The sequence below is a fragment of the Ammospiza nelsoni genome, chromosome 6 (assembly GCF_027579445.1).
Source record: "Ammospiza nelsoni isolate bAmmNel1 chromosome 6, bAmmNel1.pri, whole genome shotgun sequence".
NCBI lineage: Eukaryota > Metazoa > Chordata > Aves > Passeriformes > Passerellidae > Ammospiza > Ammospiza nelsoni.
In genome coordinates, this window is record NC_080638.1 from 41162725 (window position 1) to 41190291 (window position 27567).

Below are 27567 nucleotides of genomic sequence, written 5' to 3' on the forward strand. Positions count from 1 at the left end.
TTTATTAAGAATTTGTGAATGTTGCTTTTTAGAGACACATAATTTCACTAGAGTTGGCTGAGTATTTGTAAAAAACCCAAAACCCAAAAAGAGCCATTCAATTAAAAAACCAACCACCAAAAAACAGCCCATCCAGCACATCTGACTTCAGAACAGCAGTGTGTCTCACAGTACTGAAATCAAGGCTCCTACTCAGTGGAGTTAACAAGTTACATTTCTTAGGAAGAGAATCAAAATGTTATTTAAAGTGAACAAAAGAATAGGATTTTCCTAAGATGGTGTGGTAAACTATGAAAACTTTTCACTTGAGGAGGTACCTGGAGCAGGAAGCATCTTGCCAGAAAGAAGAGTTAAAGGCTGTCAGAGTTTGTGAGGAACTTCTAAGGACCTAAAATGCAAAGTGTTATGCAACGTAAATATCAAGGCACGAGTATTCTCTTTGTGTGACATAGGAGTTGAAGTGTTTTAGATTGAGTAACAATATCATCAACAAGGCCGGGCCTCCTTGAAATGACAGGTAATTTAGAGTTTTTGAAAAGAGCTGTCTGTTCTTTGAGAAAAAAAGCTTTGTTTGCTTTCAAGGAGTAGAAATACAACATGTACATAAAAACACTGTCACTAGTTAAAAGGCTTGTTTTGGTTTGTTCTTTTTCAGTATAATCATCTCTATTCAAGCTGAAGTGTAAGAAAGCAATATTTTTCAAATCCAGATTTGGGGGGTTGTTTGTTTGTTTAAAGAAAGTGTATTTAGTGTATATATTTAGTATATTTATTTCCAGTCAGATTCTACTCTCTGACAATTTCCTTTAATAGTTTTCTCTAGTTGTTATTGAAAATACTTGTTCCTAGCAAAGTTTAACAGTAAAAAGACTGAAGTTTCTATTTATCTCTTTACTTATAAAGTAAATAAGGATAATGAGAGGAGGAGGAGGATGATCGTGATGATGGTCATTATTATAATTTCTCCTGACTACTCATCCAAAACTGATGTAGTTCTGGAAGTTTCCTTGATATTTGTGAGCCAAGAAGGGAATTGTTTTTAGTGATACTTGAATAGGATTGGTGTGCCAAAAGCATATCATGGCCCAGCCATTCCCAGCATGGGGCTTATTAGTGGGAGGGAGGGGGAAATGGAACTGCTGCTTGCTGTTGGTTTTGTTGCCAGTCTATCCTGATTTCAGGAAAAAAATACTGAAATCAGTGGAAAGAGATCAGCACTGAATAACTTTAAACTTTTGCATACAGATGGACAGACATCTTCAGAACAGAGTCCACGAACAGAACCCAGTGGAGAGGGGATGAAGGATCATTCTAACCTTAGTGTAAGTAGCTATAGAGAGGCTTGATTTAAAGAAGCTTTAATTTTCTGCAAAAACATAGAAACATTTGTCTGTAGTCCATTGGTCACATTATATTGCACTCTTCAGTGCAAATTATAAAATTATATGTATACTTTGCCACAACAATTATTGCCTTGTGAATTACTTTGATGTATTACTAATATAATCCCTGTTGAAAAGTAATTCTGTCCCAAAAGACGAAACTATGCTCAAGCATATGGTCAGTACATGTAGATAGCCTTGCTCAGCTAAGGCAGAGTTGGAACTAGCTCTTAGCTAGTGTCACAGCCACGTGAAAGTGGGCCTGGTGGCACTGGAGATATTCTCTTTCCCTCCCCTGACTTCCCTGGTTTCCTTGTGTTGCAGAACTCGCTCCCTGATCAGTCGCTGGCACCTGAAAGTGAAGCTGTGGCTTCAGGGTTTGCACCCCCACCTTTCCCTCCAGTCAGACCCCCGCTGATGCCTGTGGATCCCAGAGCACCACCAGTACCTTTCATGAGGAGAGGCCCTCCTTTTCCTCCCCCTCCTCCTGCTGCCATCTACGGGCCACGGGAATGCTTTCCAGCACGAGACTTCGGCCCTCCGCGCCCTCCGCGCCCTCCGCTGCCAAGTACGTGCCCTTAGCAGCCTTTGCTTCTAGCTGATGAGCATGAGTGCCTTGTGCAGGTACTGAGGTGCCACAGGGGGTAGATGTGTGCATACTTGCACAACTGCTTAGTTCAGCTAACAGGGAGCATCTTTTCTGACTGAGGTTTGTTGTGTTGTACACTTCCTTTTTCACAACAGCTTATCTTGATCTTGTAACAAATACTAGCTTTGGCTGGAAAATATGGAACACGTACTGTTCAGCATCTAAAGGATTCTTTTTGGGGGGTAGGAAAGCAAGTTGGTAGGTTACCTTAATCCTTTTCTTCCTATGAAATTGTATCTTCCATAAATCTTAAAAGTTTCATCCTCTGGCTCTGAAGTGTGCTGGTGCCCTGCAAAGGGACAGTCCCAAAACAACTGTTTTCCCTTGGAGTTTGCACAACTGGAGCAAGGTGTAAGTATCAGACTGCAGGACTTCTTTCAGACTCTTGCTGTTCTGAGTACGTGTAAAGAACTGTGAAAATATCTGTAAGGTATGGCATGTAAGGGTTGCTGTGGCAAACTGAAGGGGCAGCAGCAGCCCAGGAGCTGGCAGTGGCTGGCTGCTGCTTTGAGACTGTTGTGGGTAACTACCAAGAAAAGTGATGGTTTTGCCCTCCTCTTGCCTGGCATCTGTCTCTTTGGATCCTGACATGTGACTTCTAGTTAGATGGGCCTAGCTGAACAGTAAGCCAGCAGGAAGAGCAGGTGTACATGTATACTGTTTTGATTGATATTAACTGCATTACTCTGATTCTTTCACAGTAAGAAATCCATTTCCAATGAGACCTTATCCTCACTATCCACCTCCACGACCTGGATTTTTGCCTCCACCACCTCCTCCTGAAAATAGAGTTGAACCATCTCACTCAAATCCATCAGCTGTTGAACCAGAACCACAGCAGGAGACTTGACAGTCATCTGGGGAATGTCCTGAACCAGTTTTGTGCTCTCCTACTGGCATTTTTCCTTATGTTAAGTAACCATTGTTACTTAGGTCTATACAAAGTACTTTGCTCAAATTGAAGCTTAATAGGAAAAATTCTCAGGATAGTATTTTGTAAATAAAGAATTAAATACCTATGAATATTGTGAATAAGTGATTTCCACTGTACAATAGTCATTTTAAATTACGCATTTCTAACTTGAGTAGTCTCTTCAGAGGTGTATAAAATTAAATCATGTGAATCTTATTGTAAAAGTCCAGCTGCTTTGTGCTGGTTGAGCTGTACAGGGAGTCTCTCTGCATGCCAAAAGTGATGCTTGCTGCTTTCTTTATGAATAGGATGTGAAAACAAATGGAAACAGTTAATAAAAATCTACAGAAAATGAAAGCAATGTCACTGGTAACATGGTATAAGAGATAGGGAAAGATGAATAACCATGATTCTCCACTGGAGTCCCCTCTGTTAATGGCATCCTGGGTGATCTTTCAGCTCTCAAGCTCTACACTGTGGCAGTTCTCCTGCCATGACACTGAGGGGCAAGAGGCAGCAGAACAGCTGAGCAACTCTCCCATTACTCTTCAAAAGCTGGAGTGGAGTAGTGTTTATTGAAGATGTGTACAGGGGCTTTTTATGACCTGGGAGCAAGGAGTCATAGCTAGGATATGCTCCAGCACAGCCCAGCCCTTGCTTTTGAAGACATATGTCTGCAGCAAATCAGTAGGAGGGGTGTGTTTTTACTGTCTCAACATGAGTTTGGTTTATTAGGTTTCAGGTTTTAACACCAGTATTAGGAAAATGCTGGGCAGGACAAAAGCAGAATTAAAAAGTACAAGAAGGAAGTGGCAAACTGCAGCATTAAAGTCTTTGTCTATGAAAGGAGTTGGTGTGGTACCTGGTTCACCTCCTCAGGTTCCTGTGTGGTGCTTCCCCGGCAGGAGGGGCTGTCCCAGCAGGCACAGTGCGGGGCGGGACTGCCCAGTGCCAGGCTGCATCTGGGCAGAGCCCAGCTCAGCTTTCACTGGTGACAGTACAATCTAAAGATTTCTGCCAGGAGCTGCTGGCTGTTCTGACAGCTTGGCTTCAACTTGAAAATAATGTAAGGACTCAATTCAGTCACTTGGTAAGGGACCCTCTAAGATAAAGAAGCAAACTGGTTTTACCAAGCCCCAAGTCAGCAGCAGTTCAACCAGCAGCCTCCATTCTCTGCATGCACACACACATAACGCACAGTTTCAGGCTTTAATGTAAATGCAGCCACCACACCCCATAATTAGAAGTTACCAAAAAAACTCCAGCCCACTTTTTTTGTAATTGCTTAGGTAGAGTCTGCCAAGAGAGCATTTTCTCTTGTAGCTGAGTCTTCCTGCTCCTACCATTGTTTCCCCGTTGGCTTGTTTCAGCTGTAGAACTCTTCCATGGCTCACTCCTACAATTTCTTTATCCCTTCTACTTCTAGTTTAGCCCTCAAAGCATTTAGGTTAAGCATTTGTACTCCAGTGATTCAATGACAGATTCTGACAACAGACATTTTAAAGCATCATCCCTGTTAAATTAACCATGTAGTTTAACGTGGCTGTTGCATCAGCTTGAATTAGTTGATGGCTATGAGTTTGCCTGAGAGACTTCACATGGATTCTCAAAGGAATTACTGAGTTTTACCCTTGTCCTTGTCAACAGCCCTAGGAGCAACCAGAACTGCCAAATACAGCCTTGCCCCTGCACAGAGAACCAGGGTATAGCACAGAAATCCTGGGCTGATAACACTGCCATAAACCTTTTTCATTCCTTGCCCAACTCACCTGGGAGGTGCAAAAACTATTTATGAATGTATCTCTGTTTTCTGAGCAAACACAGTATTTTCTCCATGTGGGTGAAATATTTGTTCTAAGTTAACTCTGAAAAATTCTTCCTCCACCAAAACAGTCTATGCCCACAATGGTACTGAAAGCTGCAGGCAAAAGGAAAGCTAGCTGAACTAAGAAAATGCAGGAAAAGCATGGGTTGGATCATCCTGCAGAGAGAATGGCATAATTTGAGACATTTTTCCCCTCCCTAGTAGCAGTCCAAAATTTTATTTGCAAATTTGGAGGCAAGGTCAGGTTCATGTAACAGGAAGCAGGTAGATGGTAACCTGTCAAATGCAGAAAGGCCACACAAAAGTGTATGTGAGGAAGTCTCTGTTCAGCCACCCCCAAAAGAATAAGCAAAAGTTTTGACAGATGAAGGCTTGTGTTCCAAGCTCCTACAGCTCAGCCTAGAATGCAAAAGACTGACATTGCCATCTCTTCAGCAAATACAAAGAAACAACAAAAGTAAAACTCCTTTTGGGATCATGCAAGTTCAAAGTAATTTTGCAATATTTTGTAAGGTCCCACTCCAAATGCAAGAGAATATTATCTTAATTTCCTAACAATTACAGATCACTTCAGCTTGAATCCCTTCATCCTCGTATCACTAATAAAGATTACTGCTGAAAATACAGGCAGGAAAACAAACCTCACTTCTATCTATTCCTAAGAGAGGAGAAAAATCAGGGGTGCATTTCTCCACCACTGCTCAAGGTATGGCTTTCACCACACCCTCCTGCTTTAACAGACTCCCTGAAACTTCCAAGGTAGATTCTAGCCATCTGTTTTAGGTACAGTGACTTCATCCCTGAACACAAGCCACAGCCAGTGAGCAGACTCCAGGCTGTATGAAACAAATCAGACCTGGAGCATTCTGACAATGCACAGCCATTGCTCAGAGCCAGCTCTGGCTGCAGCTGCAGCAAGTGAAAGGGCTGCACACTCCCTGCTGTAGTTAAATGAGCTGCTTCCCCTGCTCCTCATCATATCTTTCAAGATTAAGTTAATTAAAACAAAGCAGAAAATAGGTTAGACCAAACAGATTAAAACCACATTTATACAACAGAAAGGCAAATAGGTTACTTCCCAACTCTATTTAGTAAGGCAGTTACCCATAAAATGCCATAGCTTGCAGAGATAAAATCACCATTCTGCAACTGTTTAAACCAGAGGACACAGAATTTGCTTTGTTTCTGGCTTTTTCTGTGCCACTTCCTGAAATCCTGAACCCTTCAAAACCAAACTTCAGGTTCAGATGCTGCTGAGCAATCACCATCAGATTTATCTGCTACATAAACCTCCCTTCTGAGGCCGAGCCCTGAAAGGCACCGAAACAAGTCCCAATATTGCACTTTCCTGGAACATTAAAAGCTGTAACTGTATTTATTTTATCTTAATCCCCCACAGCATCTCTTCAGTACACTGGCAAACAGTCTTGCTTACCACATCTGGAAGATCCAGGAAACTGCTTGAACAAGCAGTGCAGTTTTCACACTTGGCAGCAGTTTGGGCTATGGTACCATGAAGTTGAGGAGCTCGAATGAAGTCCGTGCTTGGCACGCACACACTGACCAGCCACTCTGACAAGCCTCACAGCACAGTCAGCCACTGCAGGGCACAGCAGCTCTCCACCAGCTGAGCAGACATTGCAGCTTTCATTCAGAAGGCACAGCTGTGTACTCTGAGTACAGATAAAACGTCAAACTGAAGCGTTGCAGGTATTCATAATCTATTTAATAGTGGGACACCAAAGAATACTACACATTTTTCTTGAGCACATTAGATTTTGATTTAAGCAATTGCAATTGATGAAGTAATTTCTCAAAAATAGTCTTCTATATTCTACAATCCACAGTTTACTGTATCAGTCTAATAGGTCATATAATGATATTCTGTTTGTGCCAACTGGTCTGATCTTTAGCAAAGCATCCTTCCCATTCCTCCACCACCCCAAAAAGTGTTGACAAAATTCAGCCAAATTTAAAAAAATTGTGTGACTTATTTTAGATTTTTCTGCTGACCTAAACACAATGGGAGCTACTAGTTATACACATCTTATGAACGATGTTGCATTGTAATTCTAGAAATCTTCATGCTGATAACAATAAAGTATTTTATACAGCGATCAATTTTTAATGCTTTATTCATTGATTAAAAGAATATAACATTTAACATAAACCATACAACATCAGTCATCAATTCAAACATTCAGCTGGTTTCCTTACATTTTCTGTCAGGAGTTTTTTTTTAATCTGATCACATTTATAAGATAAAATCTCACCACATCTGGCATATACACACACTGTGCCAGTGGATTCACTCTACTGATGTACATATAAAATCCGCATGGTATGTGCTCACTGGAGACAAAACAGCGCACACCTGTCAAAAGGTCATTTTAATATAAGATGGTAAAACCATTTGTAAAACACATATAAACTTTTTCCATAAATAGAATCATATCTGGACATCTGTTGCATAAATTGTGTTTTCCAAAGCTTACAATATAGCAGCCAGGTCTCAGCACTGCTGGGCACCCACGTTGGCCACTTACTTTATTATTGCAGACTGTCCTTTAAACATTAAATGCACAACATTCGTACCACTTAAAACTGGGGTCAGGTGGAAGTCTCACAGAGACCACGTCTGTACCGCGGTTGCCCTGAAACAGTTACATCGGCTTCTAAAGCCTCTCAGATATAACAAGATTTTAAAACATACTTCATGGAATGTTCTTCATGCATCATAGCAGCTCATACCTGTGATAGAACAAGCTTTGTATTTGTTTCCTTTCCTTCCTTTACATTCACTATTCACAGTGAAACAGGTGCATGTTTGTTAAGAGTTCTGAGGTTGCTGACTGAGCCACAGCACAGCTGTGTACCACAGGTCGAAATTCGACCTTATATATTACAATCTAGCAGTATCTGGCTGGCCAAAAGTTGGCCTGCCCCTGCCAGCATGTGGGCACTTCTTCGTTTTTAATCTATTCTTTGGCAGCTGACACAGGCGCTGACAGAGAAAATCCAGTGACTTGGTTGTTAGGGATTTCACGACTAATGTTTGTTTGCAGGTGTAGACCTTTGTATTGAAATCTTCACTGTTATGCGTTTACCTCACCGGAGCGCACATTTCTTGCTTTCTCCTTTTAAACTTTGGCCCAAAGCTAACTTTTAAGGAAGATGACAGAACGCGAGAACAAACAAGGAGGAGCTTGCAAAGAATCCAAAAGACTACAGCTTTATGGAGTGGATGTGTAAGTGCAGGAACCTGAACTGCTAGTGTTTCACACCGCCGCTTAGCAGCTAAGGAAAGCCGAGAATGGAGTTAAGCCATGCTGCAGAACCCGCACGTGAAATCAAGCAAGGTAAGAGTCTTACAGTGAACAGCCCTGGACAGACTTCTCGTCCCTTAAGCCTATTAAGTAGCATGCTACTGGATTAAGCACACATGACAGCATAGAGATCCACTGGGCTATGGATATGGGTATTAAAAACAGTTGGCTCCCGAGCACAGGACTCCAATAGAATAGCAAAAGAATTCAAAATGCAGTTACTCAATTAAAGTAAAGTTAGCCGGCAACCTCAGACAGCCTTTGGCTGTATCTTTGCAAGGTTTGGTAGACAAGTCCATTAACCGTGAAAACCCTAAACACTGCCACTTTCAGCTTCTAAACCAATACCCGACTACGTTCTTTGATCAAGAAGTAGAATACACATATATAATTCTATATAGCTAATACTGATTAAACACAGCACAAAAGGGGTTAATTCACACTACCGAAAAAACATAATAGGACCCTACTTGCATATGTAACCACAGGAATTGTAAATAAGGAGCTAAATGCCTTCACTGAAGCTTTGCATCTCTCTGTAAAAGTGACGGGTTGGCTCAGTGAAGACACTGAGCAGCTCTATGTCCATGACGGCGTGCCAAGGGCGACCCAATCCGAGAGACACTTGCTCAATGAAATTGTGTACTGGATCCACATCCTGATCAGCCAGTTCTCCTTGGTCGAATTCAATGCTTTCTTCTGTGACTTCCAGTACTTTCAGGTCAGAGCCACGAAGACGAGCAATTGCTATAAGATTATGAGCCCAGACTGTGTAACCTATGGGGAAAGAAAAACAAAGTTGTTCTGTCATTTTCCTACAAGGTATTTTCTTACTCTAGTACTTAATACCAGACCATCCCAGTATCTCTCCCAACCTATTCCATTGTCGCAGAATGAGGCTTTTGTCGGGGATGAGCCATTTGTCGGTGAGGGGAGACTCGGACACTCAATATGAGTGATCAGCAAGTTCCGTTTATTGAAGAGAGCATCAGACACTTATACAGCAAGTAATAAGCTCATGAATATTCTGTAAGCCAAGTGATCTATTGGTTAAACTATACTATCAACTCTTCCTCATTCCTTTGGGCTTACATTCTCTATTTCTTACGTCTCTCTGCCCACTTGTTATCATACCCAGCTAGGCCCAAAGACACGCTATCTTGCAGGTGCAAGACTTGGAATTAGCCACAGCCTTGTACTTTTCTAGTCTCTAGTCAGCTAAATTCCCAACATTCCATCATGTTCCATCTGGCAGAATTCCCCTAGGGCATGGTGGGGGGCTTTCTGGTTTCAAGTGGTGAAGCCCTCATTTTACACTCTGAATAAGTAAGTATAAAAATATTTCAGATCATTTAATCAACCTTTTCTAGATCTTTTTCTCCAACTTGCAGAGCAATGGACTACTGTAAGTATATATAAAACTTCAAACCTCCTGTGATTTACTGTGTAGTAAAATTAGAATGAAAAAAAGTGAGTTATTAATTAACTGAATGCATAAAAGGAATGCTTTAAAACTCTGCTTATGCTAGAAAAAAGTATTTGCTTTCATTGCTTTAGAAAGTAGGTTTATTAAAAAAAAACAAAGCCACCACCAAACAAAGTCAGCATGCACACAAACTGAAAGCCTCTTCATGTCATCCCAGTGTGTGTTTATGTACATATTATATATATATATATAAATATATGTAAGATAAACTACATGTATCTTTTTATTCTGTCCAAGACAAAATATAATTCCCTCTCTTGACCCTGTATATTAACATTTCTCTTTAAAAATTCCTACTCCCCCCCAGTTACCTGTAAACTTTCTGTGCCCTGGCTAAGAGAAATGCAAAGTTCCTCCCTATTCAGATGCAAACCACAGATGGGAACGTCCCTTTTGGGGAGCTCTGCCAAATCAGCCCTTTCACTGCAAAAGGAAAGGCTCATTTCTGCCATGATCATCATTCTTGCAGGTGCTAAACTTCTTGGTGAGATGACCACGTAGATTGCAAGTAAAGCTGCAGTCTGCACAATATTTGAACTGGGAAAGATGAAGTGCTGAGCAGTAAAAGTTAACTGTGGTTTGGTCCTCCAACAGTGCAGTTAACATCCTCTACATCATAATGTATCAAAATAGATTGTCAGAGAACGAAGAAAAGATGAATAAAAGAAATTTCTGTTCTGTTTTCTTTTATGTCTCTGGAAGTATGTTGGTTAGGGTAGGTGTTCAACAAAGAAGCCTGCACATATCTGTAAGGCTCATTTCTGGTATATTAACCATTACAAATGCACGAATTCCCACAATCTTCATCTACTGGATACTTCACCTCCAACACAACCGTCCACAGAAACTGTTTTAATTCAGGCAGCTTAATTCAGTGTCCCTTCCTTAACAGGGACATTGAACTCAATGGAAAATTCCTCCCTGTATGATGACACACTCCTGTCAGGACATGGAGCTCACACCACCTTCCAGTTATCTTGACTGTAAAGGAACTTACCAAAGAAATCTTTGAAAGCAAGTCCAAGAATAAAGGAAAAAAAAAAAAGGAAAAAAAAAAAGCCTGGTACACAAAACCCTTTACCATCATTTGGGCAGGTATATGGCTTTTGCTGTAACTTTTAATGGTGAGGTCCTCTATGCACTAGAACAACCATCTTATTCCCAACTTAATCTCATTTTCTCATTTTAAATGAACTCTCCTTTCAAAAGCTCTGCCTGAAATTTCTTTGTGGCATCCCAGCTGCCAAACAGTCTCTGCCAGCTAAGTATTCAGAAGTAAATGATCACTTCACTACTGGTATCACTGAACAACAAATTTACCATGAGCACACTGCAATTTATTCTTCCTTGCTAGTAAAAATTTCAACTTTAGTTTTACTCATGGACAGAATAAAACTTCACCATGATGTTTAAAACACAGAGTCATAAAAATCCATGTGGAAGTATCCTTCCCTTAAGGAGGAAGAAAAAATAAAAAAGGCCTTTGTTCTCACAAATGGACCATGCTTTTTATTCAGTGCCAGATCATACCACTATGATATCTTACTGTCTCCATCCCATCCCAAATGGTCACACACTCTTTACAACCCTTTCTTCATTCTGCAAGAATGTACTGAACATCTGCCTTCCTCTGGCTCCTGGACATTTCCACCATTTGTCAGTGGCAAGACAATGACTTCCCCCAAAAGACAATCTTGAGGCAGCCCATGGGAAGTGTCCTTAGCATATGTTTTCCCCTTTCAGTCAATGACAAGTGGCAGCCACAAGTAGATGGAAATAAAAGCTTTTTCAAAAGCAAACTTATACCAGAAGAGGAAACATACACACACACACACAAAACCCTGAGAAGCACTGGAAGCTGAAGAATAACCACTTCAGGAGACAGAAGAAGAAACCTGAGCACTTCAAGCAAATGATGGCACCTTGAACAAAACCACCTTCTTTTCCTGAAGGAAACTTCACAATATAATATGACAAGTGGAGCCAGAAAACATTAAATGGTAAATCTCAGGGAATCCAAGCATGAGGCTAAGACACTGTACTGGATATTTCTTCCTAATAGTGTTCCATCTACAGCTGCTACTCTCCAAGAACGATGCTTGCAGTATAGTACTAGAAAAGTTATGTCCACAATTTAGAAAAGATCAGGAGGCATTTAAAAGCAGCTTAGCCAGCTTCTGCTGCAAGGAGGGGGAAAAGAAGGGTAAAGAATGCAAATCCCAATGTAACAGTGAGGTGATATTTGGCCATTTTCTCACACAGGCAGACACAGCATCTCTCCAAAGACAGGCGATACAGCAACAACCATTTGCTAGACAGAAGCATAAGGGATGTTTGCTTTCCCAATACTCTGCACAGACTAATAATTTCTACTGAATAGAGACACATGCTGATATGATACTTACACTAGCTTATGTTCAGATGCTTCACTAGCTTTTAAAGTTAGATGATATATTAGAGGGCTTTTCTGTAGCAGGAGTATAATTTAAGGTAACACAATTTTAACTTTTTTTAAAGGTCCTCAAACATGTCCTGATCCAAATTCTAGAAGAAACTGCTAAAAGCCACACCTAGGTTGGCACAATCATCTACCAGCACCCAAAATCTGTCTCACCGGGAAACTATTAAGGAGAGACAGCCCAATTGATCATACCTTCCCTGCCCCCAGCAATGATTTTTCAGTAAAAGACCAAAGAAAAAAAAAGAGCAAAACAGAAAATACAGCAGGACCTTCTGACTTCAACTGATGGAAATCTGAATGTCCACCTCCTACTGCTGAAGGTCTCCTGTTTGCACTGAACAACTGGAGATTTACTCCCCCAAGCAGACTGATGAAACACATTTATTCTTATGCAACACAATAGCCATTGCTTAACTCCTTCATGCATCAGCAAACTTGGTCTTGGTAAGCTGATTCCAGCACAAATAAAAAACATTATTCTGCATTGTTTCAGTTTTGAGTGCCTTAAAATTTGCCAGACTGCTGTAACTTCTACCACCAAGTTCTCTATTGATGACAGAGCTGAATAAATTCTAAAAGTTATTTGCTACTATATGGCAAATAAATAAGTGGGATAAACCTAGCTCTGGTATTACTGGTGAAACCAACACACTCAGTGAGGAAACCCCCTCTACATACTTTTCAGCCTTCATCTGCTGGTAGTCTTACCAAATTGGTAACACGTTTCTTCTTCTCAGCTTTGGGCCACTTAACCCGTGTTATTTACAAATGGGAAGCAAAATCATCTAATCTTGCCAGCATATGACCTCACAGAAAAACAGCAAATGTTTTCAGTTCATGTACACGTAACCAGTCACTTAATGGAACTTGCACAGTGCAGACCACTTGCAGGATAAGCCTCCTGGAATGCTCACTTCTTAAGTTATCCTCATTTCTATGAGGAGTTTAATAAAATCCTATGTGACTTCTCAACAGAAGTTAGTAAGACACATGCAGGTTTAAAACTCATTTACATAAAACACCTTCAACAACAGCATGTACAGCAACAGTGCAGCAGCCTTTTGTATAACATGCCACTAAAACACACTATGATTAGAAAGGCAGAAGGCTTGTAAGCATTTAAAAGTCACATACTATGCCCATGCAATGTGTTACCTACCATGAACAGCTAGGAGAGACAGTCTTGTGCACCTCCAGGCTAACAAGACAAGAGGATCTTCATTCCGGTTGTCACTGAGATCTGGGAAGGCAGACATATCTATCACATCATTCATTAGTATAAAATGAGTGAGGAACTTGTCATACTGCCTGGATATGAGATCAACAACAGCTCCTGAAACACAAGTGACATAGCTGTCAAAGTGAATCCTCTCTAGGGGGATACTGGGCTTAAGAATCCTTAACATATCATCACTCTTGACATCAAAGGCCATTATATAGACCCGAAGATTAGTGCTGTTGCGAGTCAGCGCCTGCCAATTCTCATCTTTTGGCATATTGTCCAAGGACTTGTGCATTATGGAAACACTGTGGACCAGGAGAGACAGTCGATGCAAAGGCACATGGTTGCTGTCAGCCAGGACTCTTGCCATTTCAGCTGTGAAATCACAGAAATCCAAAGCGAGCGAACGCAGATTCACAAAGCGCTCCAATTCGACCGCAGTGATAAGAGTGGTATTACCAGGGATGTGGTTGTCCAACAAGCTCAGATGTTCCATGGTGTTGGCTATGGGGTTTGATAAGGAGGACAATGATGTGGGAGTTACTATTTGCAGCATTAACCCACAAGACAGCCATTTCAATTGCCTGCTATTGCCTAATATCTCTTCAAACAGCTGTTGGATTCTGTAAGTAAACAAAACAGACAATGATCCTATTAAACATGGTTTAGTCTTACCAACTGCATACCATTCAATTGTTTCATTCAAGAAATACTCTTCCCTCATTTATAGCCTTATTCTGCAGGAAGATACTATTATTATAGTTCTTATGAACTGCAACCAGGCTGCAGACCTCCCAGAGCATTTTAACATCCACTGCACTTAAAAGGTTAAAACTGTAAACTAAAAGAAATAGGTACTTTGTCTTTCAAAAATGGTGACACACCATGAGCCTTCACTTCATGTATTTTCCAGCATATATTTAACACCCTCCCACATACATTTTAAGGTTATGCAAATAAGAAAACCTGTAATGCTTTTCAAATGCAGCTCTTGTTTTTAAAAGCAGCTTTTTGTATTTCCTAACTTGTCCAAAACTGCAAATTTAGTATGGAAAAAAAGTAATTTTCAATGAAAAGTAAAAAACTTGGTGTTGAGAGTAAGTTAGAATGATGTAACATTACCTGCTTAATTTGCTCATCAGAGGGTAAGGAACAAACATACAAGAAGATACTTTAAAGTAATTCCAAACGTACAACTAACTGGATTTTCAAGAGCCAACAGGTTCATGCTTTACCAAAACAACTTAGACCCAGTAACATTTCAACTTCAAATTATCAGTGCCAGATTACTATGAACTTATTCTGATGCACTCACCTCTCCTACCCCTTTTTATAAGTGAATAGATGTTCTTTACATTAAGATATTTTGCTCAAGAATGCAACAGAAGTATTTTAATTTTTCAATATTAAATTCTAATAGTACAGTCACACTCTAAAAAAAACTTTCTCCATGTAAGGATTTTTCCAGTCTCCATTCCAAAGCTGTAACAGCCCAAAAGAGTCCTCCTGCCCAAATGACAAGTGTTCTTTCAGCATATTAAGACACATGTGTAGGAAAGTATTTGATCTCAAGCCCTGGTCAGCATTACAGAGAAGCAGTTGAGCCAGGCTATGACATCAAGAAATAAGATGCCATAAAACCATAAAATATCAAGAAATAAGATCCAGTATAAAAACAGCAGAAACTTTTGTTCCCCAAATCAGGTAATGGTTTTGCACAGAACACTTCTTTTACTGCTATGAGGATCTGTATAGTTTATACATCTAAGCAAAAAAAATAAAACATTTTATTCTCATCCACATAACTTTAATAGAGATAATGTCCAGGCAAAATTAAAAGGTTTAGGCCAGTATCCTGACTGACAGCAGAGAAACACTAGCACCCTAAGGTGACAGACATGGGGCAACTTATCAAATATCTCTCTAGTTTCCAAAACTTTGAACTCAGTTCTGAGCAGAGGTGGCTTTATATATTTTGCAACTCTCAGAGACTTCACTTCTACAAATTCATTCAGGTTCCCCCCTTAGGGGAAAAAGGGTTTAGCAACCATAACACCCAGTAATAAAGAACTTTGCAGTGTGATTATCTCCTCTTCTTGCTTGCTCTGAACCTGTCACCTACTACCTCTGATGCCCCATAACCCTTCTGTTGTAATAAAGTTGAAAGATCAGTGCTCACTCATCCTCTCTCTTGGCAAATCCTCATTCATCCCCTCCCTTGCCTACATGTTCTTTCTTCCTTCTCCTATGAAGTTACTGGGTTTGCAAGGCCTGACTTCACCCAAATGGAAAGGCTGGTGTGGTTACTGTATTTATTTTACACCTCAGTTCCCAAGGTTTTACCTAGGATAGTCATCAGATAAAAAGACTTATATTTCCAGATTTCTCCAAATATTTTTATTTAAAATTGAGGACTCACAACTGTGACACAAATGAAACTGTTTTAAACAACAGGTAAGACCCACAGAACAGTGCAGTTTTTCTATTTTATTCCTGGATTTATTTAGAGTTAAGAAGAAACTCACTTGATCCTGGCAAGGTTTGTTTCATCATTATTCTTGCCAATGCTCAATTGAAGGCAGATTATCTCACAATCCCCCAAAGAAAAAGATTCTACCACAGCAATCCCAAATTTCTTCCAAAGACTCTTCCCTCCCCCCAGACACATCTACAAAAGGTGCTGTAATGGTTGCAGCAATGGTAGGATTTATTTTGTAACAGCCCAGGTAATCAATCTTAATAGTGCTTTCAGTATTTTACAGAACTGTTGATGACAAGTTAATTTTGAAGTGGTCAGTAGAATGCTACCATCTATATGCCTCACCACACTAAAAATCTGTTTAAATTTGGGTTCTCATACACCTTAAACATCTGAGTTTAGAAAAATACTGTTTTAGTGCCAGCAAAATTTAATAAAGAGAAATATGACACAAAACTCTGCAGCTCTAGAGTAGCTTTTTTCCCCAGTGGGAACTGCAGTAAAGAACTTTTTAAAAGAGAGAATATGATTTAATGCAATCAACTTTTTATTGCAAGCATCAAAATATTTACACAAGTATGCAGATTTGTGCTGCTACTCTAATGACTGTAGGTCCTAAGAAAACTTTCTTCAGTTTTTAGCCAGACAGAGATCAAACATGTCAATAGAGAACATTTAACAGTAATAATTTCTGAATTGTTTTTAATACCTGCTTTTTAAAAAGGCCAGACAGAAAGCACTATATAAGACAGAAGTAATTAATTTTAATATATTTCAAATAATTTTTAACAGCCTAGCAGGTTTGGTTTTTTCCTCCCCTGCAAATTCTTATGCACATTCTATTTTTCATAAACAGATTGCATCTCACTTCAGTTTGCAAAAATAGCCTGAACTGCATTCTGAAAAATAGACACGTGAATTCTTGGAAATTAACACCCACTCTATTACCATGTTAATTTTACCCCAACTGCCCAGCAGGTACTACAACATCTATGCTAACTTTACACAGTTATTTCAGAGCTCACTTATAAAACTGAAATTTGAGCATATAACAGAAAATGCAAGCAGAATTCACTCAGCACATGCCAAAAAGCAATGCAGCCTAATAATGCCTCAACAAGTGCCATCAGCCCCCTTTGCTCCCTGCAGGCAGCAATTATGGGATGGTCACCATTGACCTGTAATCTACACATTATTATACTGAAACAAACAACTTAAAATATTTTTAATGTACTTTCACAATTCATGTCCCAAATGGTGTTTTTATCCAAAGGACAGACCAAAGCCTGACTAAACAGGCACAGTTAGTGTTTAAGCTCCCAAACCAGTCCTAACCAGGACTGAAGCACATCCATGGCCCTGACAGGAAGCAGACAGATTACTAAGGTCCATATGGAGGCCATTTGTTTAATTAAATACTATCAATTAAAATATTTTGTTTAATAACAGAGGCTAAACTGGTTCTTTTGGAAACCAAACTATCTGAACCACATGGATCAATCATGAGAAGCAGATTTCAGAAAGCCAAAATTTTAGACAACTACCCTTTATTCAACTCAAGACAAATGAACTGTTTACACCAAGCATCCCAACACTAAGAAACAGAGTTGTAAAGAGAAGTTTAGAAAGTAACCAGGGACACACATGGTGTATAGAAAAGGAATAAGCATCACAAACTTATGCAAACTTGTGTTTTTGAAAATATGCTCCAAAGCCTCCTCTGCCTCAGGAAAACGCTTAGCCTTAAACCTGAGGAAGCATCCTAATGGCTCTGCAGAGCTGAGATTGCACCTACGGTCTGTTACACCCAGCTCAAAGTCACATTTCAGGAATCAACTTTTTTTTCCCTGACTGCTTTAACTGCAGGAAGTTTCTGAAACAGCTAATAAGGTTCATCACCATACAGGTTCCAAAAATCCTCAACTACCAGTAACACAGGCTCCAAAGATTGCTTACACCTTTCACTCTTAGTTATCAGCATTCACATTTTGCAACTTACTGATGCAAACCCCAAGTGCAAAAAACAAGGCTAAGAAGCCATAAAGATTTACTTTCTGAACTAAGTCTGCTGCTAGCTCTCAGACTTCAGACAACTGAATAAAACAGTCAGCTTTCCTTTAATTTAGACAAGGACTAGAAAGTCCCAAATACACTGTTTTATTTTAGAAAAAAAAAAAACAAAACAACCTACCAACAATAACCCCCCCCGCAAAAGAAAGAAACAACAAAGGAAAACACCACACCCACAAAAAAAACCCCAAAAACCAACCAACCAAAAACTCACAACAAGAAACAAACAAACACAAAAACCCAACACCAAAATTAACTAAACTAAAAAGAAGTAGCATTTATTATTTATTTGCTCATTCCAAAATGTGCAAAGGTTAATATTAATCTAAAAGACAAACAAGTTAGATAATCAGTTCTGAAATGTCTATGGTTCCAAAATGTGAATACTGGCTTGAAGAAACGTTTGACCATGCACTCAGCTGAGTAAACATCTGCTTAGATGGCTCCCTTCAAGTTCCTTTGCAAAGATTTGATAATATACTTATATTTTCACAAAGGGTATCAAACAAAGGAGCTTTTACTAAATGAGCCTTTTACCTGCACACAGCACTACAGTACATATGTTAGACAGAATCACAAACTGCTCCAAGTTCTGCACTGGAAACATAACACATGAAAAAGACACAGTATGTGACTCACAGCTCTATTTGCACTGGTTTGCAAATTTAGGTCAGGACCAAACATTCAGTTTGATGACTGTATTCACATACATACATTAATCTGATAATATACCTACACTGGTTCTAAAAATCACTCAAAACAAAAAATAGTAAACACCTAGAGTGGCTGTACTTACTCTACTCCCAAGCTACTGGGTGAAAGATGTTTAAACTGACACAAATTAAAATTATGGCATTCAGGTTTTATTGTATCAGAAGTTTTAGCAGTACTGCTAAAATAGCTAAGTCTGCATCACTCCCTCTGTGGTAATTTATTCCAGAAGTCAGTAGCTGTTTATACTGTACTTAACCTTTTCCAAAAAGAACAAATAACTATTTGGATTAGAAGCATTCAAGGACTGTCCTGTAATGTAATGGCAAGCTAAAATACACCTCTGAACTATACAAGCACACTGGGAGCTGTGATCTTTCAGGAATTCTGCAAATACATAACCTAGTTTTCAGATGCAATTTGAAATAAGTTGTAGCAGTTCCATGTTTCAACAGTTTCTCTGTTTCTCTCTCAAGTTTTGAGCAAACTTGAAAGAGAACATAAACACAAATATGTTTTTAACTCTTGTGAAATACAAGAGATTACTTCCTATTCTAATTTTTTTCATGTACAGCAATAGTAAGAGGTGCTGGTAACAGCTCCTCACCCCTCCTCCCCTTCTATGGCATTAATATAATATTGTTTCTAGAACACAATGAAAAGAGAAAAGGATTCTCATCCTACTGAGAATGGAGGGAAAAAACCCAAGAAAAATACAACAGCCAAAAAACCAGACTACTTCATGTAAATAGCAGGAACAAGAACTTAGATTTTCACCCTGGTAAAAAACTTAAAGCTTCTCAGTCACGTATTTCAGGAACTTCTGAAAGTCCTGTTGTTGTTGTTGTTGTTATTATTAATATCTTGTATTTGATAATTTACAAATATAACTTACTGCTTAATCTTCTTGCCATCAGGATCAACCTTTCCAAGGTAGGTATTTGATATGGTTCCATGTTGCTGCAGAATGCTTATATCCCCAAAGAGACTTAACTTCTGGAGGTTCCTAGGAAACAACAAAATAAAAAGGAATTTGTACACAAAACTAAAATAGTGAGGGAAATCATTCTGGATAAGACAAACACAGGCAATAAACCCCACTATTACATGGAACACATAGCCTCTGTTGGGAAACTTATGCAGGCACTTATGGAACTACAGCAAATGAGACCAAAGGGGAAGAGGACTACACAAACTGCTGAAAGCAGCTGTAAGATCAAATACTGCTTTTCAGTCTGCACTGGAGTATTTTCAGCAAGCCTGGAGCACCACAAAGAAAACTCAGGAGTGGTTCCACACAATTTTTAATCCCTGGAAAATGTGTGTTAAGTTTCACAATGAAAACATCAAATAGTTACTCCTTTCAACATTTAACACTGCATTTAATGCCCAGGTAGAATACAACCACAAACAACCCTGCCTGAGAACTGATGTCAGCTGGGTTACAAATGGGAGCCCAAACCCGCCTCCATCAAGGCATGATAAACCTCAGACAGGAAAAGCAAAAGTTCCCCACACTCTAATCAAAAGTCTAATTTCTGTTGTATCAAAGTAGGGGAAGCTTTTCTAATATTCCCCATCAGTAAGGAATAGTGCTCCACCATGACATATGATTTTAACCTTTAGAAGGGATACCTAAAAAGAAGTGAAAGAAGAACCTCTGAGTTGATGCTGAACATGACACAGTGCACTAGACAGTCACTTTTCTTTTCCCTAGGTCAGTTTTCTGACTTGCATCAGATCTGTTTTCTATTCCTAAAACAGATCAAGAAAGAGGTATGCAAATGACTGCAGTTTTAAAGTAGCTGTGTAGCATTTACTATTATTATTCTTGTAGCTGACTAAGTTTTGGGTCAACATTTCTTTTATTTATATAGCCTATAAATTAGATTTACTCCTAACATGCAAGGACTAGTCTGCAATTGATAATTAACAAGGCAGAAACTCCAGTTTCACCACAAATGGACACATAAATTAAATTAATCCTAAACAGTAGATGCCAATTAACCTGTATCTCACAATTACATGAGTTAGCATAAATCCTTATTTCTTCTGGCTCACAAAGCATATACTAGTATTTCAAATCAGCCTTGATGAAAATGCAATATGATTACCATGCTCAAAGCATAGGGAAGCTCTGGTACAGTTCACTACCTCCACAGTAAAACCTGATATTCTACCAAGAGAAGACGGGGCAAAAAAGGATTAAGTAGCCAAGTTTTACATTTTTAGTAAGTATGAGTTGCAGTCTAAATTATTACCTATCATAAATCATAATTTACCTATTGTGAAGTTCCTGTACTCAAAAACAGCATCCTGATTGCCTCAAATCTATCCACTGTTGCACCTGCTACTTTTTTCTACAGGAGAACAACAACTTAATAGCAAGATCCATGAGCTCCATATAAAGTCTGACAAATACTGGAGTCATACACCTAGGATTTACAACTGTCTGAAATTCCAAACATTTAATATTTTGTATTTTAAATACAGGCCTATTGTACTGATGATACACTAAAATAAACTAAGCCTTAAAATATGATCAATATTCTACATATTTTGTAGAATATTGTCTCACTAAGACATTGCCTGACCATACTAAAGAATAAGTTTGGCAGGGAAACCTAAAACACTGGCACACCCAACTTGAGAGTATTTTGGGCTCTTTTTTCCTCAAAAGCTGTAAGAGATAATCTGGTATGACAGGGAAGTAGCAGAAACCTCCACCAGATTTGAAAAGTAGTGTTCACAGACAATGCTGTAAGTAACCTTTATCTTTTGATCTTGGTGACTTATTTATGAGAGTCAAGAGCCAAAATGCAGTCTCAAGAACAGTTCTGAATCACCTCCATATTCACATCAAACACAGGTCTGGGTTTGTGCCACTCATACCACCAGCCAATGCTACAGCAGATGTAGGCAGGCATTAAGAGCACCACCAAAGCACAGCACACATGGAACACTAATTGCCAGCACCCCACATATTTTTCCTTCATCTTTTTGACTGTCATTTCATGCAGTACAGAGACAAATGGAAAAGTTCTCTGCCTGAAAACTTAACCAACAACAATATCCTATTATTCTTCTATTCACAGCACAGTTATTACCATCTACAAATCTGATCACAGTTCAACACAGTGTTAGATTTTTGCTACTATTTGCGCTTTTATACAACTCCATGACATTCAGCTCACTGCTCATCTGCATTTCAGAGAGTCCATAAAGTGATTGATATTTAAATAAAATTATTTAAAAGTTACTTATCTTTTGCTAAAAGTCATAATGGCATCTTAATCCTGTGCAACATCCACACATACAGCTGGGGGTAAAACTTGTGTTTTGGAAGGATTTCTGAAACATTTATTTTCCACTAGCTCAAATAGCGTACTAGAAATAAAAAGTTTCTTGCTAGGCTCCATCTTCAGTTTTGGCCAGTCTTTCTTAATACCCAATTTACAAAAAAGCACAAAATGTCCTTGCTTACGTTCAGGGCGAACAAAGTGCTAAGGCACATATTGTATTACTGCACTAGTTTCTGCCAGTTTCAGCTGCCTCTTTAGACCAATAGAAAACAGTCATTACAAAACATCAAAACCAGATGCAGCCTACTGCTTTGAGCGATTCACCAATTTTTGGTAACTCCAAGAGATACCATACTTCAGCAAGACACCACAGCTTTATAGTAACCTGCATTTTTGTTTCCACAGCAAAGATCAATCAAGTCACACAATTTAACATGCTGCAGAGGAAAAGAGGGGTGTGTGTGTGTGTGTGTCACTACCTTCCTATCTTCCTTTGTAAGCAAGGAAGGAGGAGTAGAGGAGACAATACTTTGGAATCTTAGAGTTACATAAAAGAACAGGATTTTCCTACTGAATGATCACAAGGTGCTTATTAGCTGTTGTACACACATAAGTGCAAACAAAGTTTGTCACACTCCCACCCTGCCTTCTAGAACTCAATTTTGAAAGATCAGACCAAGAAGAAGCAGATCACAAGGACTTAAGAAAATCATGCCCACCCACACCCTTTTTCTCAGTAGTAGGTAGAACATCAGCTTTTAAACAGTTATAAGCTTTGTTATTTTGCTACATTTGCTATCATAAACATAAAAGCTTATGGAAAACTTACAGATCACTATAAGCACTATTTTAGTAACTTTTCATTAAATAAATGATACATTCTTAGAGCTCATCAAGGTCCCAATCCTATTACTTCATATGTTGCCACCCACAAAACAACTTGAGCTCGGCTTCAAATGAGAGACAGACCTTGAACATACCTTTTTGGATGGTAACTGGCTGGCAGCAGGAATATTTGTCAAAAAAATTTCAGTTGTTTTTGAAACAAGTAGCAAACAAGTTATTATTTCTTTAATTCCATCAGAACTAGCAAAGGTCACTCCAAAATATTTTTCTTGAGACTTAACACACAGATTTGCTTAGAAACTAAAAATTTCATGTTGTACAGAAAATGCTCTTAGTAGCAAAACCATACATCATTCTCCTCTAGCCAAGAGAGCATTTAGAAATTTCATTACTTTTAGTAATTACTTTTCTTAGGTCCTGCAGTATTGTAAATCCTCAAGGAAATCCGTAGCCATTTAAAATACATGATTTTTCTTGCAAGGAGGAAGGTTGCTACTGCATTGCTTAATAATAAATTTAAAACTCCAAAACAACTCTACACAGTTAAGAAACAGCATCACAAAGGCAGATTTCTTCCTTTTCAGCTCTGAAGTGTATAATGGAACATTTTTTGAACTTATCTGCCAAAAAGCTATCACAAGGGCTGACAGGAGTTATGAAAGACTGTCCTGTTCTAAACTTAATTCCAAAAGGAATGCACTTACAGCAATTCAGCCACTGAAGAAGTTAAAAATTTCCATTTCCATTATTTTGGAAATTACAACTGCTATCTTGCATACAGTGAAATGCAGTGAAAACAAGAAGGAATTATTAACAGCCCTTGAGTTACAGATAAATAAAGAGAAGCAGAGAAATTAATTATGGACTGCAGTCCCTCCTTAGACAAAACTAAGCATCAAGCAGGTGGCAAGGTCTCTCGTTTAGACATTAGGTGGTCACAGTAAGAACTAAGCAGCAATTTGGCACGTGGTAATACTCCTCCTCACCTCTTTTCAACCTCAAAGATCTACTTAAAGAACTAAAACACAGTGTTCTACCAAAGAACTAATAATTTATAGGTAGTTACTTTGCAAGGAAAAAACCCCTCAAACATCAAAATAAACTAAAAACCTAGTCTGTTCAAGGGAAAAAAAAAATCTCTATTCTGAAAGTAAAACTGAAAAAAGGTCAAGTACTTAATGTAAATTATGCCACTCTTCCCCCAATTTTTTAAATGCCCATTAAAAAAAGCCTGCTGTAATAATCAGGTACCCTGTGTTACCCAGTCATGCATCATTCATTTCAAGCCAAAAGAGCAGCATATAAATGATTTAGAGACAGCAAGAGAGTATGGCAATGCAAAATCCTATCAAAGTCGGTAACTTTTCTTCCCTGCTTTACCACCAAAATGATACTAATATAGCAGAGAATAGGTACTGGTGAAACAACTACTTCTGCACAGTGTTTTACTGCAGTCCTGAGTCCCACTGTGCATACAGAATCTGTAAAATGAACTTCAGAAAGCAAGTATCCTAGTACAGATTTTGGATAAGGCCATGGAGAATTTTTCAAAAGAAAAAGTGTATCAAAAGCCTTCTCACATCGCAGTTAATTTTGACAGCCTCCAACTTCAGTGAGGAAAAAAAGAAACAATTTAGTTTTCTAACAACATCCCCATGCAACAGCTCCTATAGATACTACTTATTTTAAAATTCCAAGCCCATGTCATGATATCTGCCTCAGATCAGACAATCACCACAACCACCTCAATATTTTTTCCTCTTATAATACTAGCTGGATTTCCCACAGAGTCCACAGTTAAGTGAAAGCTCCTGAAATGCAAGAGGAGACCAATCAAGCCAGACGATCACGATTCACACAGCAAGGATTCACAGGGCAAGAAATGAATTAAGATAAAGGTGAGCTGGACTAACGAGCTGTTTTCTGAAGTGAGGTCTGTAACTCTCAGCCATCGCAGCTGCACCACAGGAAGGACCTGCTGGGGGCAACAGAGCAGAGGAACTGAAAGCGAGACTTCACACACCACATTTGCATTCATCTCAAACCAACGAGGAACTGCATTTAAAGTTCTCTTGCTTCAATTCAAAATAATAAAGACACAAGGAAGGCCTCAAGCTACTCTCTCATACCTCTGGAATCAAAGGGGATGGTAACAAGATCATGACTCAGGTGCAGTTAGTTTTCTAAAGGCCATCCTCAAGGTTTAATTAATCCTAAAGATGCCCTAAAACACTTGCAGCTTTTTTTCTTCCCTTGATAAGTGAAGCTACATGCGCACAGAGGGGAAATAATATTAACTATTTCCTATCCTAAAACCTACATGGCTTTCCAAACTCATCATAACCAAACTGTAATATCCTTGCTTTCCTTACAGGCTGACTAGAGGCCACACATTAGGATATCTGATTATCATCTTATTATCTATCACACCCCCACACAGTGAAGAGAATTTTTGTCTTAAGGACCTCAAAGCTCAGGAAATTAGCTAACCTGCCAAAATAAGTGTGTGGAAAACACATCTCAACTACAAACCACACGAAAATATTTCTACCATTTAAATTCAATTGGGCCAAGAAAGTCCTACATGCAAACATATTTTTCAATGAACAAAAGAACATAAAACCTCCTCAAACCTCAGACAGGCAGTTAAAACGAGAGGTGGCATGAAAGCTCAGCTTTTCTACAGCGAAAGACCTCACAGCTGGAAAGGCAAAGGTATGTTATTGGGGCAGTAATTCAGCGTGCCAGAGCTGTAATTTTAACTCCCCCTTACTAGTTTTTCATACCTTTTTGCAAGCATACACAAGGTCTAAACTCTGTCCGTAGTAAGGCTTATTTTAAGTGCGAAAGCTGTCTTGTTATGCAGTAAATTCAGACTCCTGGCTCTCACTTGCTCCGTTCGAGCTGCATTCCCCGCTTCCATCCAAAAGACGAAGAACTTCTTATTACCGCAGCTGTATTTGTTTTGCGTATCGACCAGCCCCCTCGCCGACTGGACGTCTGAGCCTATACTCCTCCTCAAGCTACACTATATGATAAAAATTAGGTAGTTTGAAGCGGCGCGTCCCCGTTTCTGCCCAACTCAGAGATTCTCTCACACACACACACACACGGCGCAGCTCCGAGCCCCAGCACGAACCGGCCGCCGCCGGCTCGGGCGTTGTTTCTGCCCGCAGAAACCGGCGGGACGGCCGGACCGGGCCCCGCGCGGCCCGGGGGCTCCGTCTGCCCCCCCGCCCGGCACGCCGCTCCCCCGGCCGTACCTGTTGTTGCGGACGCTGCTCAGGACGCACAGCACCAGCTCCAGGTAAGTCCTCAGCAGGTCGAGCCAGCGCGGGCTCAGCGGCGGCGGCGCCTCCCCGTCCCCCGCCACCGCGGCGCCCTCGCCCGCCGCCGCCCCGCCGCCGCCGGTGGGGTAGTTGTCGGCGGCGAACTGTACGCGGAGCTCACGGACGAACCAGCCGCACTTGCGCATGAGGAACTCGAGGCGCGGGCGCTCGGCGGGCGAGACGCGGAGGCTGAGGCGGAGGCGCGGCCAGAGCGCCGGGTAGAAGAGGCACTCCCGCCAGTGCGAGCAGGCGGCCGAGGCCCGCAGCCGGTCGGGGGCGGCCAGGAAGGAGAAAATGTGGACCACCAGCTCGCTGGGCAGGGAGCCGGCGCCCACCGCCTCCCCGCACACCGACATCCCTGGCGCCGGCCCCAGCCCCGCGGCGGCGGCCCCGGGCGGCGGCCCCGGCCTGGCCTGCGGCTCCTGCGACACAAACAACAACATCAATGACACGGCGCGGGGGGGCGGGCGCCGGCCGGGACGCGCCTGCTGCCGGGACGCACCACCAGCGCCGCCGCCGGGGGGGAAGGCGAAGGGGAGGAGCGGCCGCTACCACTGCCCGGCACGGCGGGGAGAGGTGGGCCGCACCACCTAGGCCTGAGGGCGACGTGCGAAGAAAGACACCGCCGGCGCCGCGCTCTGTTTATGCGGGGCAGCCAGAGCCGCCGCGGCGGAGGGAGGAGGGTTCCCCCGCGGAGAAAATGGAACGTGCCGGCGGTGGCCTGGGAGGCGGAGCCGGCGCGCCCGCCTCGCGGGGGACGTTGGCCGTTCCCCCCCCGTGCCGGCGGCGCGGCCCCCCCGCTCCCCGCCCCTCCGGCGGCTCTCAACGCAGTGCGGCGGAGGCTCTGCCCGGGGCGCCGCCCGGGACCGCGTTCCCTGCTGTGGGCTCCACAGGGGGAGCGGCCGCCGCTGCCGGGGGGCAGGCGCAGGACGGCCCCCGGTGTTTAGGAAAACTTGGGAAGGGTGTCTGGTGATGTCTGGTGGCGGCGGCGCCGAGGCCCGTACGGGACCGCACGTACGCCTTTGAGCCAGCAGAATTACCTCAGCAGCATTCCTGCTGCTGCCGCGGGAAACGCGCTGACTGCGCAGGAAAGGTGGAGCGCGGCAGAGTCCGACATGTGACACAACCGGGTGCGAGCCTGGGGCGATGCAGGAGAAAATGCTCCAAATCTTAGCACTCTTCAGTTTCTTACATCTCACGCGCTTTTATAACACCCGTGCCAACATCCGCTGTAGGTGTGTAAGGGTGACTTCTGTGCATACAGAGTTCTGAGAGAATTTAAGTCTGTTACGTGCTGATGCTGAAAGGCTGAACAACAAAGTGCTGATAATTGCATATATTTTTATAATTGAAAAACAACTTATCGAAATAAAATTGAGTACTGTCAGTATCTTGGAATAATAGACACAGTTTCTTTAACAACTTTATATCTGAGTGTTCAGAAATGCATGCACAAAATAATAAAAGATGCGCTAATAGAAATGAAGTCTAGACTCCTCTGTATATGGAGTAGGCACACTTTATAACCAGATTCATTAGCATCCAAATCAGCTCTCTCCCTTTACT

General features: G+C 40.9%; 2 protein-coding genes across 5 annotated transcripts in view; one reads left to right on the plus strand and one right to left on the minus strand.

Moving 5' to 3' along the window:
- The window catches only part of MIA2 (MIA SH3 domain ER export factor 2), a 36498-nt gene extending 33197 nt beyond the window's left edge, over positions 1 to 3301 (plus strand). For all 4 annotated transcript variants that reach the window (XM_059474074.1, XM_059474076.1, XM_059474075.1 and 1 more), the window contains 3 exons: positions 1246 to 1322; positions 1707 to 1950; positions 2733 to 3301. In XM_059474074.1, coding sequence (XP_059330057.1) covers positions 1246 to 1322; positions 1707 to 1950; positions 2733 to 2881 — 470 coding nt within the window. In that variant the 3' untranslated portion in view covers positions 2882 to 3301. The remainder of the gene's footprint in view (positions 1 to 1245; positions 1323 to 1706; positions 1951 to 2732) is intronic.
- Positions 3302 to 6472: 3171 nt separating this feature from the next.
- FBXO33 (F-box protein 33) lies at positions 6473 to 26461 on the minus strand. Its single transcript, XM_059474277.1, has 4 exons — positions 25936 to 26461; positions 19420 to 19530; positions 13202 to 13887; positions 6473 to 8872 (listed from the first exon to the last, which is right to left on the minus strand). Exons 1-4 carry the CDS (start codon positions 26442 to 26444, stop codon positions 8601 to 8603), a joined length of 1578 nt encoding a protein of 525 aa, XP_059330260.1. The 5' UTR covers positions 26445 to 26461; the 3' UTR covers positions 6473 to 8600.
- Between the last annotated feature and the right edge of the window lie 1106 nt (positions 26462 to 27567).

What these genes read in the sequence shown, in the direction of transcription:
- FBXO33 (XM_059474277.1), bottom strand. Translation starts at nt 26,444, where the DNA reads ATGTTGTTGTTTGTGTCGCAGGAGCCGCAGGCCAGGCCGGGGCCGCCG. An exon ending in AGCAGCGTCCGCAACAACAG is followed by an intron (nt 19,531 to 25,935) that starts GTACGGCCGGGG and finishes GTTGTTTCCTAG; the next exon opens with GAACCTCCAGAAGTTAAGTC. An exon ending in GTCTCTCCTAGCTGTTCATG is followed by an intron (nt 8,873 to 13,201) that starts GTAGGTAACACA and finishes CTTTCCCCATAG; the next exon opens with GTTACACAGTCTGGGCTCAT.